This window comes from Chelonoidis abingdonii, chromosome 1 (genome assembly GCF_003597395.2).
Source record: "Chelonoidis abingdonii isolate Lonesome George chromosome 1, CheloAbing_2.0, whole genome shotgun sequence".
NCBI classification, from domain to species: domain Eukaryota; kingdom Metazoa; phylum Chordata; order Testudines; family Testudinidae; genus Chelonoidis; species Chelonoidis abingdonii.
In genome coordinates, this window is record NC_133769.1 from 95,433,056 (window position 1) to 95,452,311 (window position 19,256).

Sequence of the window (19,256 nt, forward strand, 5' to 3'; positions counted from 1 at the left end):
CCCTGGGGGGAGGGGAAGTGAGGCCCTGTGGAAGGAGGGGAGAATGCTCCTGTCCCCCTGAGGATGTGCCCTGTGGCAGTTTTTCAGAGCGCTGGGCTGGTGCTTGCAGGCTTACAAGGCAGGTGTTCATGCTTCCCTCCCTGCTGTCATGGACCTCCTGCTTGTTGCCTTTAGGGCACTGAGCTGCTCTGGCTTATCCTGTTGCAGTACATTCACAGGAAGGCAGTGTCAGTGTCCTGTGTTTCTGACTGCAAGGATGGTGCTCACGGGGGCCTGTCTGTAGTGCTTTGGCTGGAGGAGGGAGTCCCCACAGGCCCATGATTCTCCCCACAACCCTCTCATTCCCTTTCTCTCAAATAAGGGTGAATCTGTTTTAACAGTCCAGCTCTCTTTTGGAGTAAGTGGCCCCCTTCATTACAGTGATGGCAGCTAGGCTATTGCTTGTTTAGCACATGGGAAGAGTGTGACCTCTTTTGATTGCCTCTGGTGTCCTTTACAAGCCAACTGATTGCTTTGAGTAGACACTAGGAAATGTGTCACAATGGCTGCTGTTCATGGTCCAACTGTGAAGCTGTGTGTATTCCTACAGGGTTGTCTGTCTCCCTCAAGCAATGCCACCCTCTACTCCCCTCCTAATACCAGATTGTGGCTTTTTGCTCAAATGCTGTACTCTCCTTGGATGCTGAGTCCCCTGTAATCTGCTAAGGAGCAGAACCTGAACTGTGCACCCACTGGTGCCAGAATAAATTCATGTCACTCCTGGCTAAAATGCTCAATGAAACGAGAGATGCATAATTGCTATAGGAGGCAGGTACTGGGTGAAGAGAGGTGAAATGTCATACAGTATCAGAAAACTCACTTCTCATGCATATATAAACATATCTATTATAAGCTGTAGGTGGTGGGGAAGTGCCTGGCTTAACCCCTCCCTGTCCCTTCCAAGGCAGCACATCACCAAAATGAAGCAAGGGGGTTTGCTTTCTGCTGATGAAACTGCACCAGGTTTAACAGGGAAGTGGGTCTTAAATCCAGAAGCTGCTGTTGTAACATGTAAAGTGGAGGTATGAGTTGGGACTCCTCCCTGTCTCCATTTGAACAGCTCTTGAGAGTCCTCTGTGCCTGTTTGCTGAGACAGGTTCTTTTGCCATTCCAAGCCACTGGGCTCAAGAGAGGGATGAAAATCATGTAATGAGCAAAACTTCAGGGCCCAGCCAGGTAATGGTGCTGTCTCGTCTCATGTGCAAGGCTATTAAGCTCCTTGTCCTCTTTTGTCACTGCTGCTGTCTGCCCTGAAAAGCTGTAGCCAAGCCCTGATGCAGGAATCCAGGCTACAGCCTGGCTTTGGAGCTCTGGTCCCTTTTCAGGAAGATGTTGATGAGCTCAGCCACTACTTCAGGCTCATTCAGGTGGACAAAATGATTCCCCATCACCTCAGCTAACTGGAAGTGCTAGAGGGAGAAAGAATAGGGAGACGTGAACTGGAGGAAATAGTTCTCCACGCAGTCTGTGGAGTTCACTGCAACAGGAAGTCATCAAGCTAAATGCTGGTTCTAAATATTTTTCTTGAAGAGCGGGATAACTTCATCAGCAGATGCTGTAGACGTGCAAATAAGCATAATCTTACCTCATCCTGCAAGGTCGTAAAATGATCAACTGAGCTGGGCAGGCAGACATGTTCTGCAATGAGCAGTACTGAGCATGGGGTCAGAGGCTGCAGTAGGGGCAGGCAAAAAAGGCAGCTGCCCAGGGCAGCAGATTCATGGCACAGTGGGGCCTACTCTGCCCCACACTAGCTGCTGCAGTGTGGGCTGTCTGTGTGGATCCTGCATCCATTAATGGTTCCTCAAAGTGCTTTGATCTAGTCTGGTTTCAAAGAGGACTAGATCAAAGCGTATTAACAAACTGATAATGTATGTCAGTGGCACCCTGGGCACATTAGTATATGAGGCAGGGACCATGTAGCTGGAGGGCTCAGCTTAGCCCCTGGTGGCATCCCCCTGGATGAGCCAGAGAATGAGGGGCCCCCCAGTGGCAGGTATGTGGCACCCCCAGCCTGTCCCTCTTGTCCTAGTCTCCAGTTCCTTTCTATCCCTGGTGTCCTACTCCAACCCCAGATACCCCTGCCCCACTGGGATACTGCCCTCATTTTCCATATCCTAACTCTTCCCCCGCCCCCATCCTAGCCTTCCTGCCCCTGATCTCCCTCCTGTGTAGCTAGCCCATCTTCCACCTGGCATCCTGCCCCCTATCTATCCCACCTTATCTGCCCCCATAGGCATTGGAGACAGAGGCCAAAGGGCCATTGCCCCCTCCCCCAACACACTTTTAAAACCTGGCTGGGATGGAGCACGTCACAGCCTGGCCTGGCTGGCCTCTGGGTCCCACTCTGCTTCATACCCTGATCATCTCCTGATCCCTCACCTACTGGCTGCTGAAAGGCCACGGTGGCTTGTCTGGGAAGCAGGATGGACCCATCACCCAAGGGCCTCAGGATTGGCAGCTGGAAGGGTAGGATTGGGGGGAGGTAGGGGCTTCAGACGAGCCTCCATCAAGGGGTCCAGGAGGATCAGGGCTTCCCTTCCCCCCACTTCTGCAGTCCTTCCAATTTCCATGCCCCTGATCCCCTGGGGTCTGTCCCTTTCCCCAGTCCTCCCTACCCCCTGGGGTCTGCCCCACCCCACCATGTCCTACTCTCTCCACCTGCCCCAGGAGCTGCTCCCTTGACCTGTTTTCCTACCTCCCGCCATACCCCATTTGTCTCCTCTGTATCCTGGTCTTCACACTCTCCCAGGTCTGCCCGCCCCCAGTCCCACTCATCCAGTCTCCCTATATTATTCCCCACATCGTTCCACCCATGTATTGCATGCCCCCACTGCCCCACCTTCATGTCAGGAGTCCCCACTGGCTTGGTGCAACTCCCCCTGCATCGTAGGGTTCCCTTTGGATTGACACCCAGAAGGGTTTGCTTGGGGGAGGGCGGATGGATGGACCCCCTATGCCACAAGTCTCAGCTAGATCCCTAACACAGGGCTGCTGGTTCCTCAGGATGGGGGATCCCAGTGTGGGGGTCCTTCCAGGGCAGCCTATTTATGGAGGAGCACACTGCTTTACTTGCTGGACTGTGGCCCTGAAAGGGGAGTCAGTCAGGAAGTTGTGGGGAGTCACTCGTGTCTGTGCATGGGGTGTCCCCTTTGAAATGTGGGTGCTGTTTTAAAGGAGTCCTTTAGGTCCTATACATCTTTATATCAGACCCTGGGCTGGGGCGGGGTCACTTACTCACCCAGGCCAGGGCTGTAGTCAGGCTTAGTCCCACGGTTTTATCCAATACGTGTGGATCAGACTTTCCCTTGTGCCTTTATTTTCAATTTTTGTGCCTACTTGGGGGTTTCCCCCTCTGCCTCGCCACAAGTCCCCAGCATGGGGGAGGCTTTGCTCCATTGGCCTCATCAAAAATTGTACCAACCTGGCTCTGCCTATGTTACGGAAGTGTAAATGCGGGGCAGGCAGAGCACTGATGTAGTGCCTAGGGTGGCAAATTGTCTGATGCACCCTCTGAGGGGGGTAGGGGATCTCCTTCATTTGAAGCATCAGGCTGCTGAGATAACTGGAAGTGGAGAAGGACTTGGCCTAGCAGTTGCTGAGTGGGGCAGCCTAATGCTTCAAGTAAAGGAGACAACCAGAATGATGAATGGTGTGAACTTAAGGCACTAAAGCTAGTCCAGTAGAACTCCCCAGGTGGATGTTTATTTTGAAATAATTGCTATTTCCCTGTGTGCACAAACCCGCAGTGACTGGGCATGTCTGGCTGGTGCTTGCTCTCACCTTCAGGTTGGACTGGAATGCTTCCCGCAGGGGCTTCACAAAGTACCGGCTCGCATTTTCAGCTTCAGGATTAAAAATTCCATCCTGTGCTCTAGAAAACAATCACAAAGTCCCATGTAACACACACTGTGTCTTGGGCCACATCTCCACAGATCTTAGCTGCTCTCCTTCCCTGAGAGGTGAGACCAAACACAGACACAGAGAAATTGAACTAGCTCATCTTGCTTTCCAGAGTCAAATATGTGTAGGCTGGGACTGGACTATATGACTCTGTTGTGGACACCAAGGGTTAGACTCACTTAGTTGAGTGAGAGGAGGAAGGACCACACTCAGGGGTCCATTATCTATCAAAACCTTTGCTGAAAGAGTGGATTGATCATGGTGCATAAGCTCAGGAAAGTACCCTTCCCAGGGTTCAGTTCTGTGAAGGTCAAGTTCTTAGGAGAGCCAAGGCCAGGACAGCTTTGCCTAGGGTCTGAAAACCAGCTTCTTTGGTGCTTTCACCCAACTAGCCCCTCCATCTCTCCCTGGTGGCTTTCCCCTTCCCCCTTTGAACATGTACGTTTGGTTTTAGCCATTAAACAATCCCCGGCATTAGCCTCCTCTGGGCAGTAGGGTATGAGGGCGTACAAGAGCAGCCACTCAGGAAGTGCTAGAACAGACAAATGAGAGAGAACAAAACAAACTCCACAAACAAGTATGTTGCAGTTTCCCAATTTTAACTTTTATGGGAGGCTGTAACACTGCATTTCCTCCACACGGTGGTGCCATGTGCGATTACAAGTCCTCTCCCTCCCCACATTTTCAAGATGTCTCCAAAAAATGTTTGTTTCCACTGGATCCAGAGCAGGCTCCAGACACCAGCTCAGGAAGCAGGTGCCTGGGGCAGCCAATAGAAAGAGGCGGTGGGTTCTTCACTCTTCCTCTTCGGTGGCAGTTCGGCAGCAGCTCAATCAGGTTTTACTTTTTTTTTCTCCTTGGCTGCTCGGGGCAGCAAAAAAGCTGGAGCTGGTCCTGACTGGATCCAGAAGAAATAGCTAGACACTTAAGAACATGTTCTCCTAAAGTAAAAGTGCCTATGGTTCTATTTCTGTAACAGATGGAGGCTAAGCCAGCTCTGCAGTTAGTTTCTCCTCCATTTTCCCCACAACGTCCAGTGGGATTTTATTTTATAGAGGTGCTCTAAGGTCCCAATCAGGATTAGAGACAGGTTAAGCAGACATGACATCAGCCATGCAGATCTTGTCCTTTAAGAAGAGGAGCAACATACAGAAGTGAGCAGGGGAATATAATGTTTATAATTACTTGTTTTGCCTTATTTAAATAATCATCAGTTTATGCCCTGCTGCCTCTTCTTGGAGGAGCTGTGATAAAAGCGGGCAGTTGAGAAGGGCTGTGGGGGAGGCAGTGGTAATGGGTTTAGATTAGTTTCGGGGATGGGTTTTCCAGCTCTGAGAGGAGTGGAGAAATGGGTAAGCCAGGCTAGCGTCACTGGTGAAGAAAGAATTAGACAATGAGAAGTAGTTAAAAGGCAGAGTTTTAAAGACCTTCACAGGTTTCTTGATGTTATGATACTAAGTTCCTTCGTAAAGCATTTAAGATCTACTGATGAAGAGTGCGTTACAAAAGAGGTGGGTATTATTACAGTGAGATCCACTTCTGAACTAACTCCTTAGTGTCTCCTCCTTAAGTTGCCTCATCTTCCCTCCCTGTTAGTTGGTACAGTATAATCTATACATTTACGGCCCAGTTCGGCTGCCAGTGACATGAATCTCTCTGCCATACACTTCACGGGGAGTAGTGCTAGGTCTGCAATGTGCTGTTTGCCACCTGTTCTACATCTGTGTTTAATTTAACACCAGCTCCTCTCCGAAAGCCTCCCTTGTGAGATGTTACCATTGATCACAGCAATAAGCCATCACGGGGGGCACCTTAGCAGTTATTGTACCAGCCTTAGGTGTCTGTGTATGTGACCTAACCTGAGAAATGCACTGCCACCCTTCTTTCATCTGGGGTGGCTAACTGCTATTAGCCTAGGGCCCAGTAGTGTTATTTAACTTAAATCGACCCCCACTTTGTGCCTGCCTTGCTGTGTTTCGTGCCACTTCGCCCTATAAAAGAGATCCCCGTAGAAGGATAAGAAAACAGAAACACACTTTTCCCTTACTATTTTGAAAATATTAGTATTTATACGACAGTAGTGCCTAGAGTAAATTTGATAGTTCATTGCCATAATGCTCTGGGATGCATGCAATCCAGACTGGATGAGAGCTGTGTGCTTATTTTTCTTGTTAAAGGCAGACTCCAGAAAGCAGCTCTCCTATTCAGCCATTTTAGAATCTTTGGTCATTTCACATACGCACCTGCTCTTTTACAATCAGGCTTCTCCCACTGTTATTCCAGTCCACTCATGCGGTGCCAGGGTGAATTGGGGGCTGGGTTGGGTTGGACTGAGAGGAGAAGCAAGCGAGCAGCAGGTGGGAGTGAAACATACACTCAGCAGGAATTGAGAACTGTTATACAATGGGTGTTTCCACCATGAGAGCTCCACTACAAGTATTTCTCTCCCCCTCTTCCACTTCTGAGCAGGGTAAAAAGGGTTACAGCATAGGGCACACATTAGTGACCCCTTGGAAGTCTGTGCACACAAGTCCACAGATGCAAGCTTTGAAAGACCCAGTGAGCAGGAGTCTCCAAGAAAGGGAAGAGAATCCTGCAGAAGGGAAAGAAAGCCTGAGCCTGGGGACAAAGGATAAGAAAACCCACCTTTAACAGGCGGGATGATGGCAGCCCCTTGGATGGGCTGGGGAGTGGAGGCTTCCCATGGGGTAGATGGTCAGAAGAAGCATGAATACTGCACTGGGAGTTCTCTCTGCCAGCCTAGAGACTCTTCCTCCCTGAGCATCCAGCAGCACTAGCCAGTTGTGAAGGGCTCCTTGACTCAGCTTCTTCCGGATTCCATGACCTTCCATGACTTCTGCAGTAGCTGGTGCTCACAGCCCCTGGGCCAGCAGCAGCAGTTTGGGTGTGTGGGAGGGCGCTAGGGGCAGGGGGTTGGGAGGTGTGGGTGGCACTTACCTCAGGATCCCACTGGCATGGCCCTGCAGCTCCTAAGCAGAGGGGCCTGGGGGCTCTGTGCACTGCCCATGCCCGCAGGCCCTGCCCCCGCAGCTCCCATTGGCTGCGGTTTCCGGCCAATGGGAGCTGCGCAACCAGCGCTTGTGGTGGGAGCAGTGCACTGAGCCCCCTGGCCCCTCCACCACCTCGGAGATGTAAGGACACATGGAGCCTAGGGAGCCTGTGAGCCCCGCTAACCCTCCCCCCCAGCACTAGCAGGGGACCCAGGCTGCATGCTGCTGCCCGCCCCCTCCCCCAGCATCAGCAGGGGTCCCAGGCCACCTTCCCCAGCACTCACAGTGCCCCCGGACCCCGTCCCCCTCCCAGAGACCCCCGGGCCTAAGTTTTAGTTAGAGGTATATAGTAAAAGTTATGGACAGATCATGGGCTGTGAATTTTTCTTTACTCCCCGAGACCTGTCCATGACTTTTATTAAAAATACCCATGACTAAAACGTAGCCTTAGTTATGAGGGAGCAGCAAGAGAGAACCAGTGTCCATGCCCTTTTCTGTAGGTGAACACACACTTGCCATGGGTTAAGTGAAGGAATCCGTGGAAGGGGAACGGGGCTTGCTGCTGGAAGTGGCACTACCGCCCTGTCGAAAGCTGAGCAGGGGGCTAACTTTGTGTTTGGTTGTGTGTCCCGGAGTGGTTATACACCAAGCGTATTTAATTCCTGTCAGTATTAAATCCTTAACTCTACCTTCCACACATGGAAAGGGTTTTTATTCATACCTGTCCTCCAGTGCACCACCCACCCTGGGCACAGGCACATGGAAAGGGGCGGACGATAGGTATTGGCTATGCTTGTGCATCACTCACATGATCATTAGGACACTGGCCTGGATTTTGTTCAAGCAGCTCACACACTGCTCCAGAGTCAGGGAGTCTTGATTGTGCTGCAGATGCAAAGACAAATGGAGATACAGACATCCACAGAAGTTCCAGGGGGGCGGGGTTGGGAGGCAATGCACTCACTGGTTGGCCTGGAATCTGACATTTGACACTACATCCTATGGGCTATTCTGGGGCCTGGATGGGATTTATCAGTGCAGCAGGGTGTTGCAGTGTAGACTGCAATCACAGGGATGAGCACATACAGACATGCACACTAGCTTTAATCTAGCTAGGATGGCTAAAAATGCAGTGAAGATGTGGGCGACAGTGGCGCAGGCTGTACAAGCCTGTCTAGACCCTAGGTATGTACTTGCGCCCTAGCCCATGCTCGAGTCTGTGCTGCCATCTCTTCACTGCTGTTTTTTTTTTGCTGTGCTAGCTGGATTAAAGCTGGCTCAGACAGCTCTATCCAAGCTGCAGGCCCACCATGATAAGTGAAAAACCCTTGTGATCTTATTAGGGCAACAAGGTGTCTGGAGCTATGAAACAAGGCACCTCTTTCTACCTGTAGGGTTTCAAAATTGCAATAACACCAGTACATCAAAGCCAAGTGCTGTAATACGTTCAAGAATGAGAACGGTCTCAGTTCTGAGCATTTCTAGTGAGTGTCTGACACACAAGGCTCCGCAGACCCCAGAGTGATGCTGAGAGATCGCATGATTAGAGTTACCCCATTCACACAAAGTTGTTAGGAGAGAAAGGTTTTAGAAAGCCTCCCCTAAAAGAAGGCTGGCTGAATCTCTTGCTTGAGTCCCTACCTTAGGGCAGACAAAATGAGGACTGAGGGCAAGTCCACACTTAAAATGCTGTGTCAGCGCTTTGATGAAGACACTCTGAGCTGACAGGAGAGAGCTCTGATCGGTTTAGTCAATCCATCTCCTGAGAGGCAGGAGCTATGTCGGCAGGAGAAGCAGTGCTGTCTATGGGGTGGGAGGTTAGCGTGGTATAACTGCATTGCTCAGGGATGTGGAGTTTTCACACCCCTGAGTGATGTAGTTATTCTGATATAGGTCTGTAGTGTAGGGCAGACCTGACTTGTTTAAAGGTACGACAGTCGGACAAGGTGTAGATATCTGATCACCCCAACTCCTGCCCCCGCTCTTCTTCCAAGGAAACCCCACAGAAGGGAAACAAGCTGAAAAGCTGCCCCTAAGCACCCTCCCACTCTCCCCGGACTTAGGATAGGGAGGGAGAAGACTTGTTCAGGATGATCTGAAAGGGTCTAACTTGCTCTGCTTAGGAAATCCCATTAACTGCAGTGGGGTTTCAAAGCTGTATGGTCAATTCAACCTATTAGAGTGTAAAACAGTCTCCCAGAGGAAGCTCTGCCATTTATATAACTTAAGACTTGCGGCCGGGGGGGTGGGGGGGAGGGGTGCTGGAATAATTTGTAGAGTGGGGGAGCTGAGAGCCATTGAACCAAACTGTAAACCCTGGATAGGATGGAAACTGCACCCCTAGTTCCAGCACCTATGGCCTGGGCTTTAGGTGGTGGGAAATGGAACTCAGATGGGACGTGACCTAAAACAGGAAGGTTTTTCCCCTCTCAGCAAAGGGCCCCATCAGAGTAAGGGGCAGGGGAGAACGTCAGTACTCACCGTAAGGGCTCTCATGTCTCTGTTAAACACCAGGCCTGGAAAGAAAGGAGAGAGAGTTATTTACACCCCATGGGTAGGAATTCACACTGCGGTTCCAGCTCCCCCTCTGCTTTTTAGTTAACCCAGGGTCATATCTAGGGGGAAGGGAAGGAACAATGGATTGGGGATTTCTTCTTTTTACTCAAGTGTTAAATGAATTAAGCCCCTTGGCCTGAGGGGAAAGGTGGGCTTGGACCTCAGTTGTCAGGTACAGGAAGCTCCACCTTCCAAATGTAGTCACTCATTCAGATCTCAGGGGCTATTCACACCCAGGCTGCCCCAGGCCTTGGACCCAGGCCAGGGAACAGGTGGCACTTTAAGCCCAAAGTCAGCATGGCTCTGTAGCCAGCTGGCCATCACTTCCCTGAGCAGCTAAGGCACCTCACCTCCCGGCACCTCAGTCGCTCCTCGCTGCAGTAAGATCCTCCCACTCTCCTCTGTCAGGTGGCTGTTGGCTTGTAATAGCCTGGGGAAGAGACAGCATGTGGTTTTGGAGAAGTAGGGGGTGGAAAGCATCAACAGAGAAGATGATAGAGATAGTAGGTGGAAGGGAAAAGACCTAACTAGTTCAGTTCTTGTACATTAGCCAACCTATTCCAGCCCCACAGGAGGCAGGGGGCTGGCAATGGGGTACAAGCCCCTGCTCAGATTCTGGAAGAAAATGAATTGCTGATTCTGAAGGAAGGGGAAAGTACAAAGGGGTCAGCTGCACCTCATGGTTCTTGCCCCCACTAATTCTGTCCAGGAGAACACCCACCTACGGCAAGAGATCTGCGAGGGGAGAGGTGGCACCATCTCTCACAGGGACCAAAGATGGGGCCAGGGGGGACACGCACCTCTGCAGCGCTTCTTGGGGGCTGCGTACTTTAGGGGGCTGGTGCTTGTTCTCCTCCAGACTCAGGAGACTTTCAATCACCTTCCTCTTAGAATTCAGCCATGCGTCACTTTCCTAGAAATCAGAGATGCAGGCAACAGAAGTGATTGTATGTTTCTATAGCACCTTTCACCCTCAAGGATCTCAAAGCACTTTACCACCTATGTACAGCTCATCTGAACAACCACCATGGATGCTGGGAAGGGGTGAATGGCAGCACTACACAGCAGTGGAGGTGGTAATCAGGGGAGGACAAAGTATTGCCAAAGACACCACTACTCTTACAAATGAAATACTACAAGTTCTTTAATATCTCACCTCTGACTTGGATGGCCCATCTCTAGAGGGAAGAGGGGAGTTCAGCTTCCTGTGCCTACCTAATCCTGGGCCTTTGTCCTGACCCTGCCAACAAGACAGCCAATTAGTGGTGATGGTCATTGGTGTGGGGTGAACGCCTGTCCCACTACGAACTGGAATAAGATCCATCAAATCCTTTCTGATGACTATTTTGGTGACCTACATGAAAGGAATGGCCCTAAGGTGACATTGTCAAAGGGTCTCAGAATATCCCCATCTGTACAAGTTTGTGCATGTATAGACAAGTGGAGAATTTACACCTTCAGATTATCTATTTGTGATTAACCTGCACTTCACTGTTGTGTCCAAATGGGTTTGGAACAAGCAAGTTCTGCCCTGGCACAAGTGACTGTGAAATTTGAGCATGCAAGTGATTGTGCAGGCAGAGGCTTGGTCTTCACTTAAACATGATGTTGGCAAAGCTACAGGGTGTGAAAAAGACCACACTCCTAATTAGCATAGCTATGCCAACAAACCTCCCAGTGCGGATGCAACTATGTCGATAGAAGAGGGCTTCTATCAACATAGCTAATGTTGTTAGGGAGCTGGTTTTCCCACTTGGAAAGAAAAACTCCTGTCGGTGTATGCTACGCCTAACACTAAGTGGCTCTGCTGACATAGGCTCTGTACTATAGACATACCCAGAGAGAGGCTATGTTTAAAAAATGTTGCCAACTCTCACGGTTTTGTCAAGAGTCTCGTGATAATTCTTACTTTCCTTAAAGCCCCAGCTCCTGGAGCCAAGTGGCTATGTGAAGATTTCAGTCTTTGTTCTTAAAGAAAAAATAAGTTTCTAGCCCTTTTGGCTGTGGAGAAAGCTTCAAAATGTGACCCCCAGTGCAGCCAAAAGGCAGAAGGTGAATAAAAAACACCAAAAATCTATTATTTTACATCATCTCATGATTCTAAAGCCAACCTCATGGTTTTTGGTGACTCATGATTTTTGAACATTTGGGGTTGGCAATACTGAATCTGATCAGATTGGAACCACTGAACTAGAAATGAAAGTCTTCATGCCCTATCAGTCCCCTGAGTCATCCAGCCCTGGGACGGTCTGCTACTGTGTTTGTCCGGTGCCTAGCACAATGAGGCCCCATTTCTGGTTGGCGCTTAGGTACTACCCTAAGGAACGTGATTACGAACAACAAACAAGGGCATTGTTTCTTCACTATGAATTCCCGAAGCCCCAAGTGGCTCCAGATATTTATTGTTCATTTAGATCTGTTCTGACCAGCACTGTGCCTGGGGAAGAAACGGGAACTGTTCTAGTTGTCTTACGTCTCTCAACCTCTTGTTCCTTTACCCGCTGCAACTGGAAATGAGCACATGCCCTCCAGAAGGGAAGACCACTGAGAAACATGCTCCCCTAGTGGCAGTACAAGGAATAAGCCTTCTGAGGGTTTTTTCTTTACCCTGTCGTCTCTCTCTTCTGTGTCTGCCAAAGGGAAAAATCTAACCTGAGGAGCTGGGAAGAAGCCATAAGATTCCACCAGGATCAACTTATCCACCATCTCAGGGAAAATGCAGGAGAACTGGAATGAGGCAGAAATATTGTGAGAGGGAGGAACAGAAAAGGGTCATGTTCTTAGCTGGCCCAGAACATACATAATTCTCTTAAGCATCCTGTATCAGGAGGGGCTTCCTCTCATCTTAGACACAAATTTCTTTCTGTCCCATGCAGGCTGGCCCCTAATTCCCCCAGCCTATAGGGGCCATCACTCTTCCATCTGAGGCAACCCCATGAATAAAGGCTGCTGTACTCACCATTCCTGCAACAGTCCCACCTGTGAGAGAGAGGACGACACTCGGCTTATATACAGTAAACACTGTACAGGGCAACATCCTTCCCCAGAGTGACAGCTACCAAGAGGATGCCAGTGAGTATTGGTGGGGTGGCCTAGAAGCGCTCACTTGACAAAGAGAAGGAGGCAACAATCTTACCTGAGGTTTGACTCCCAAGCCACAGGTCAGTAAGTGTCCCAGCAGGGGGCACAGTAGGAATTAGAGCAGGGATACTGGCTGTGGGGGAGATCCCTTCAGACACCACACCCAGTCTGCCTCAGCAGGAAGCCCTGGCTAGTGGGAGCTGCTAGCAAAAATGGTACAGTGTTTTGGGAACAGGGAGATGTGGTCACAGATGGGATAGATAAGATCTGAGGCATCAAACCCACTGGGGAGAGGAACATTTTTAATTACGGTCTGTGGCCCAAGGGATAAGTTTAGGGGTACCTGATCCCCTCAGTTCACAGCATTTCTCCCACCAATGGCAATCAAGCATAGAATATGGACTGTATGTAGAAACAGTGAGGATATCAGGAAGTCCTCTTAGTTACATTCAGTATCACTCGGGGAGAATACGGTCACCTTTAGGCCTCCATGCTTTCCTCTGTGTTCCCTCCCTCCCTCCCTTATCTCCCCTTCTTTCTTCAGAGCAAAAGTGAGAAGGAGGGAGGAGAGGAAGCTGTTCCTTTCCTACAGCATGTCTCAATTCCCCCATGGACTCAATACCCACTCTATTTCCCATCCTATCTGACAAAGTGATGAGCAACTAAAGAGTTAGTGACATGTAAAGTGTCATCCTTAGGATTTAAAGTTAATGTCCTGATAAGATCAGTAAGAGGGTTCTGGGAGATTACATCTCACAGAGCCATTGTTTCAGGCTCTCTGCCAACTCAGGAAGACAGCACTGCATTGATTGAAACCCACTTTGCATTTGGACTATTTTTCTTGTACTCAAGAGGCCAAGACACAGCTCTTTTTAAAGGTGTGCTAGATGATTGTGTGTAAATCGAATGGGGTGTGAGCCACATAATTGCATCAAATGGGTGGGGTGCTTGGCACTTGAAAAGAAAATACTGCAGTCTATTCTCTGACAAAAAGTGATGCAAGTTAATCATTCACCAATGTTTGCTGGTGTCAGACTGTCACTGGGACAAGAGTCACTTACCCAAACTGTGGCCCATTAGAGTAAATCGACTCCACTTCAAGGCTAAAAAGCAACAGATAAAACACTGGATTAAATACAGCAGCAGTGATGTGTTGCCACTCACCCCTTCCCTACACACAGAGACCTAAAGAGAGCCTTCACTGATGTTATGCTTCCTAGTCAGGAAATAGGATGGATTAGTAGGCCAAGCTTACAGGGACCAGCCTCTGCCTGCCTCAGCTTCTCACTGCCTGTTTGCTGGTTCCAGGCAGTTCCCTCTGGCTCGTAGATCTCACCTGCCACAGCCGTTCCCATTCAGGGGAAGTCCTTGGGACCATCAATCAGACAAAGGAGCCGGGCTGCATTCTGCACTGTAGGAAAGTCGAATCTCTGAATGCTCTGCTGTGGAGCATTCATAGGGAATAGGGCAGACAGGGCCCTGGGGAAGGACTGTTATTACTCTTAATGAAAACATGTGGCATAATTCAGCATGCCAGGTTCCTAAATCACATGATGCATTTTCATAACAGCCCTTCAGGTTTGTGGAAGTCAGCCTGGAAGTTACAGCTGCATCCATCCTGCACCTATAAATGTGCCCTGGCATCTTCAAGACAGGGTTTGCACTGCAGCACTTCAAAGGAAAGGGGTGTGTGCTCCTTCGGCTCTGGAAGGCTCCTTCGGCTCTGGTTTCATTCCCAGGCAGGAAATCAGACCAGGTGGTGTGGAGGATTTGCAGAGTCCTGGTCAGGCTGCTTTTGTTTATGGCAAACCCTGCTGTAAAGCACAAAAACTGACTCCATGCACCCACTGATGAGTCACAGAGAAAGGTTCGATAGGCAGAATTGAGAGACTCTTCTAACACTGGTCTGAGCTGGGGAGCAGAGCGCAGACCGTTGAAGCCTTGGGGCTGGTTGGTAAGGAGCGAGCCTGGCAGCACACAGATCTATTGGACACATCAGCAGGTCACTAACTGCTGCTGTTGCAAGGTTTTATTTCTATCACTTGGTTTCATGTTTCTCATTCTGGAAAAAGTCAGAAATTGGGCTCTTCATCCAGGCTGCGGGTGCAGAGTGCTGCAGGGCCACCCAGAGGGGGTGCATGGAGGAGGCAAGTGGGGCAATTTGCCCCAGGCCCCACAGGGCCCCACCACCCTCCAAGAATATAGTATTCTATAGTATTGCAACTTCTTTTAATGGATGGGAGCCCCTAAAATTGCCATGCCTCGGGTCCCCTGAATCCTCTGGGAGGCCCTGGAGTGCTGCTCTTGGGTGCTGGTGGACCTGCAGCTCTGGGTAAGCCCTTGGTTCCTGAGGGGTCTGGCTCCTGCAGTGGTCAAGGCTCAGCTCCTGACTGGGGTCCCATGGTGCCTGAAGCCCAGGTAAGCAGCATTATTCCCCCTCTGCACCTAGCACACTTTCTGGATGAAGTGCTCTTTGAGGGATCCTGGGGCTAAGTCTGGCTAAAGCCAAAGTCAAGAAGGAGTCTGGCCTAGGGGGCTATCCAGAGGATGGATCACGGTGAGGCCAGGAGGAAGCAGACGATAACTGGTCATGGGGGTGGAGGGGGGCAGGGGTGTGAGAGGCGTCCTGTCTGGCTGTGGAGCCAGGAACACAAAGCTCCCTGCTCTGCGAGTCCTCCCAGCCTACTCACCTGCTGTCACCCTGCGGATCTCGCTCACGTAGTCCAAGAAGTGGTAAGGAAAGCCCATGGGCCGGTGGGATGACAGGCCATGGCCCCCAAAATCCATTGCCATGTAATAGTAATCTGAAAGAGAGGCAGCAGTGACAGTAAGTCACAGAGCAGCCTCCCTCCCGCCAGCAGCAAACCAGAGGCTCTACCATAAAAGAACTGCCCCACCTTTAGGGAGCAATGGGATAAGTCTGTTGAAGGTGTTGGCATTGTCCAGCCAGCCATGCAAACAGACCACGGGACGGCCTTGCGGGGATCCCCAGGCCTTGGCTGCAATGTGGCCCCAAGGAACTGGAAACTTCAACTCCGAGACCATGCCTGAAATACAACATACATCAGCAAAATTACCTCACCCGAGCATTGCAGCTTCATTGCTCAGTTAGGGTGCTGTGAGACTCGTCACATTGTGCTCAGAACAGGGGCCAGCTGTTAGTCACCTAGCAAACTCCAGCCTGTGCTTATGTAGTAACTGTTTGCCACCTCCACCCCTGGGCCTGACCCACGTGCTCCTGGCCTCTCACTAGTCCTTGCCCCATGTACAGCCTTGCAATCACATCCCTCCTCTTCCTCCCACATCCCAGCTCCCCCAATTTCACCAGCTGCCCAGTGAGTGATGAGCTGGACCCAGGATCTTACCCTCTTTAATCACAGAGGTTATTTGCCGAGATGTTTTGGGGTTTCTTTCTGGTAAGTGCTGACCCCCCAGAGACCTTTCCTGTGGTATTTCCCCACCCCTAGGTCACTAGCAGCTGCCCTCTCTGGTAGCTAGCACCATCAGCACAACTGCACCTTCCAGGGCAACATGCCAGTGATGCTCCTTAACTGCCAGGAAGGGGAGGGCTTTCACAATAAAGCAACAGAAGGAATTCCCCTCTCCCAATCCTTTCCTGGCTCCGCAGCACCTGCTAACCCTGCTAGCCACAAGCACAGAAGATCCAGAGTGGGACTCAAACCTGGATCTCAGCAGCAGATTCCCCTTGGTTAGCAACACAGACACCTACCTGTCACTGGCAGAGAAGACCATTTCAGCAGCGAGGGCATCTCGTTTTCTACCTCCTGGAGCTTTAGAAGAAAAGGGGAACACAATCTACTATGAACGGTAAGCAAGGAGAGGCAGACCCTGACCTTTCTCCTTCAGCACTTTAGTCACTCTGTAACCTGATGCCAGATTGCCAGAGTCTGGTCCACCTTGTCACATAAGACACTCCTCCTCTCACACAGTATTTATTAGCATCTCCAAGGAAACAGCTCCCTATTCATCATCCACCAGGTGCTCCTCTACCATAGATCCTCTCCCCCGCCCTCCATGGCAAAATTATCATGCCCCTGGGAACAATGTGGGATGCTTGGCAATATCTGTATAGCTTGGCATGCCAATGAAGGCTCATTTAATTGAATTCAATCAGCTGCTTCTGCAGAATGGCAGGAGATGCTGCAGATCATGAGAGATGTCAGCTGCTGCATGAAAAAAATCCCAGAAATAGAATAGGAGGGAGTAGCACCTGTAAGGCTTGAGGGGTATTGATAGAGCCAAGGCTGGTATTGGCCAGTCAGAGAGAAGATATGGGATCAGATTACCTGACTCAGCATGGTAATCTCCATTCATTTCAGAGGCTCTTTTACCTCTGCTCTCAAGATCCCCCAATCATTGTTGCTCCCCCAATTGCTGCCACCTCATCCTGGCTCTATGCGTGGGCTGGGAAGACAGAGGCTTTTGCTCTTTCCACCCATTCAAGAGCATATCAGAGCAGAGGTTGCTCTTGCGTGAGGAGCCCAGGACTTTTAGGCTTAGCTCAGGCCCCATGCCAAAAAGTTATATCAGCATAGCTACAGTGGTCGGGGCGGGGGGGTATGGAAAAACCACACCCCGACCAACATAGCTATACCAACATCACCCCCAGGATAGACGCAGCTACTCTGACAGAAGAGGGCCTCTGTCAATGAAGCCAATGTCATCCAGGGAGGTGGTGTTCCTACAGTGATGGGAAACTCCTGTCAGTGTAGGCTGTGTCTGTGCTAGTGGGCTATGCTAACATAGTTACATTGGCATAGTATAGACATGTCTTCAGTCTGAGAAGTCAGAGAGTGGTTCAGCCCCACTTATCAGCAAACAAAATATTCTATAGTATTCTTGCAAGGAGAAGGAAAGCTTACTGGTATAGGGGTACCGACACACTGTAGCAGCAAAGCGCTCCTAGTGTGGGAGTAGCTATACTGGCAAGGCTGTTACCGGTATAATAAAAATCACCTCCATGAGCGAAACAAAGCTGGGAAAAGCATAGCTTTGCGGGCATAGCTGCACCTACCCTAGGGACTTCTCCTAACTCAGCTATGTCAGATCACAGCTCTTCACACCCGACTAACAGCTGTGCTGACAGAAGTCCCTAGTGTAGAACTGCCCCTAGAGTAAGACACGTAAGGCTGGAACTTTTGCTGGTATAAAGCAAATATGCCAATTTACCCTCACTGCAGACATGGCCCTTAAGTTTCCAGAAGCCAGGCAGCTTGAGACGAGGGACACAGCCTCTCTGCACTAGGGTGTTGGTCCAGTTCCAGCCCCTGGTTGAATGTGTTCTTGACCAGGGCCGTACTCAGGGCTGCCGCTTCCATTTAGGCGACCGCCAGGATTTGGGAGGATGGCATTTTGGCACCCTTGGCAGCAATTCGGCGGCGGGGTGTCCTTCCACGCTCTGGGTCTTCGGCAGCAATTCGGTGGCGGGGGGTCCTTCCATGCTCTGGGTCTTCGGCAGCAATTCGGCAGCGGGTCCTTCACTCGCTCCTGGACCCGCCACCAAAGCGCCCCGAAGACCGGAAGCGCGGAAGGACCCCCCCACCGCAGAATTGCCGCCGACCGGGAGCGCAGAAGGACCCCCGCCTAGGGCGCCAAAAACCCTGGCGCAGCTCCTGGCTGTACTAGAAACTTTTGCCAGTCTAGGGGGTGGGATTTTGCCAGTCTAGGGGGTGGGATTTTGCCAGTCTAGGGGTGGGATTTTTTTCACAACATTTCTTTTCCACCAAAAGCCCTAGTGTAGAATCAGTTATAGTGGCAAAAAGTGACTTTACCAGAATAGCTGATTTCATTAGTGCCAGTGGCATACACTCTCCTGGCAAAAGAACTCTCTCATCAATATAAGCTAGGGCTGTGCAAAGAGGGATTGCTGGCATAGTTATAGTAGCAACAAATCTTTTCTAATGCAGATTAGGCCAAAGTCATCCCAGCTTGCTTCACAAAAGCTCTTTGGTAGGATCTGGTCTGATTCAGCATCCTGCCCATCTAACCCCTGTCTTTGCAGCCTCAGCACACAGGCCAAGGACTGAGAGCACCAGGGAGAATGAACGGACCCCTTAGCTGTGGGTCCCCTGGGCTAAGGCACAGTAGGAAACTCCATTGCTACCTACCCAGCCTATACTTATTCCAGAAACTACAAGCCAGGCTTTCGCTCTGGCATTCTCCCCAGCACTAGCCTCAGTCAGTACAAACGGGAGATTTCCTAAAAGGAGGAAGCTAGATAAGAACCACAAGGGGAAAGGAGATCAGAAGGCACGAGGGCATCTGTGCAGCGGCTACTCACATACCTCCAGGAGTCCACACGGCTACGTCAAAGTCACAGCTGCACACACTGAGCCCTGAGTCGGCTTGATGCAGAGAGCGGGAAGGAAGGACTCAGATAGCCACTTCCTAATAGCTGCAGCCGGAACTAGAGAGAAGATCCTCCCCCTGTGGCTGCAACGCTTAAAGGGACCTATTACTGCCCCTTCTCCAGCTCTCCTCTGTAGCCTCATTGCGGTACACAACTTAAGGATGGTGGGGCTGTGCCCTTTTAAAACTGATGTCCAGCAGTAGTGATTATAACTGTACCTTACACTTCTGTAGCACTGTCCATGCTGAAGGGAGCCTGCTTATCTGTGCACGGCGTAGAAAGGGAGTGTTTCTTCC

The 19,256-nt window shown here is 50.5% G+C and overlaps 1 protein-coding gene across 3 annotated transcripts; it reads right to left on the reverse strand.

Moving 5' to 3' along the window:
• Window positions 1-388: 388 nt before the first annotated feature.
• SERHL2 (serine hydrolase like 2) lies at window positions 389-18,995 on the reverse strand. Of its 3 annotated transcripts, none has more exons than XM_032803148.2 (14): window positions 18,896-18,995; window positions 16,321-16,409; window positions 15,488-15,637; window positions 15,281-15,394; window positions 13,652-13,693; window positions 12,469-12,488; window positions 12,162-12,236; window positions 10,666-10,749; window positions 10,310-10,422; window positions 9,860-9,939; window positions 9,435-9,469; window positions 7,762-7,838; window positions 3,823-3,913; window positions 389-1,448 (listed from the first exon to the last, which is right to left on the reverse strand). In XM_032803148.2, exons 2-14 carry the CDS (start codon window positions 16,358-16,360, stop codon window positions 1,329-1,331), a joined length of 1,041 nt encoding a protein of 346 aa, XP_032659039.1. In that variant the 5' UTR covers window positions 16,361-16,409; window positions 18,896-18,995; the 3' UTR covers window positions 389-1,328. The 3 variants fall into 3 exon arrangements, with proteins under 3 accessions (XP_032659039.1, XP_074923937.1, XP_074923943.1); XM_075067836.1 differs by having other exon boundaries at window positions 16,321-16,381; window positions 18,895-18,995; XM_075067842.1 differs by lacking the exon at window positions 10,666-10,749 and having other exon boundaries at window positions 16,321-16,381; window positions 18,895-18,995.
• Between the last annotated feature and the right edge of the window lie 261 nt (window positions 18,996-19,256).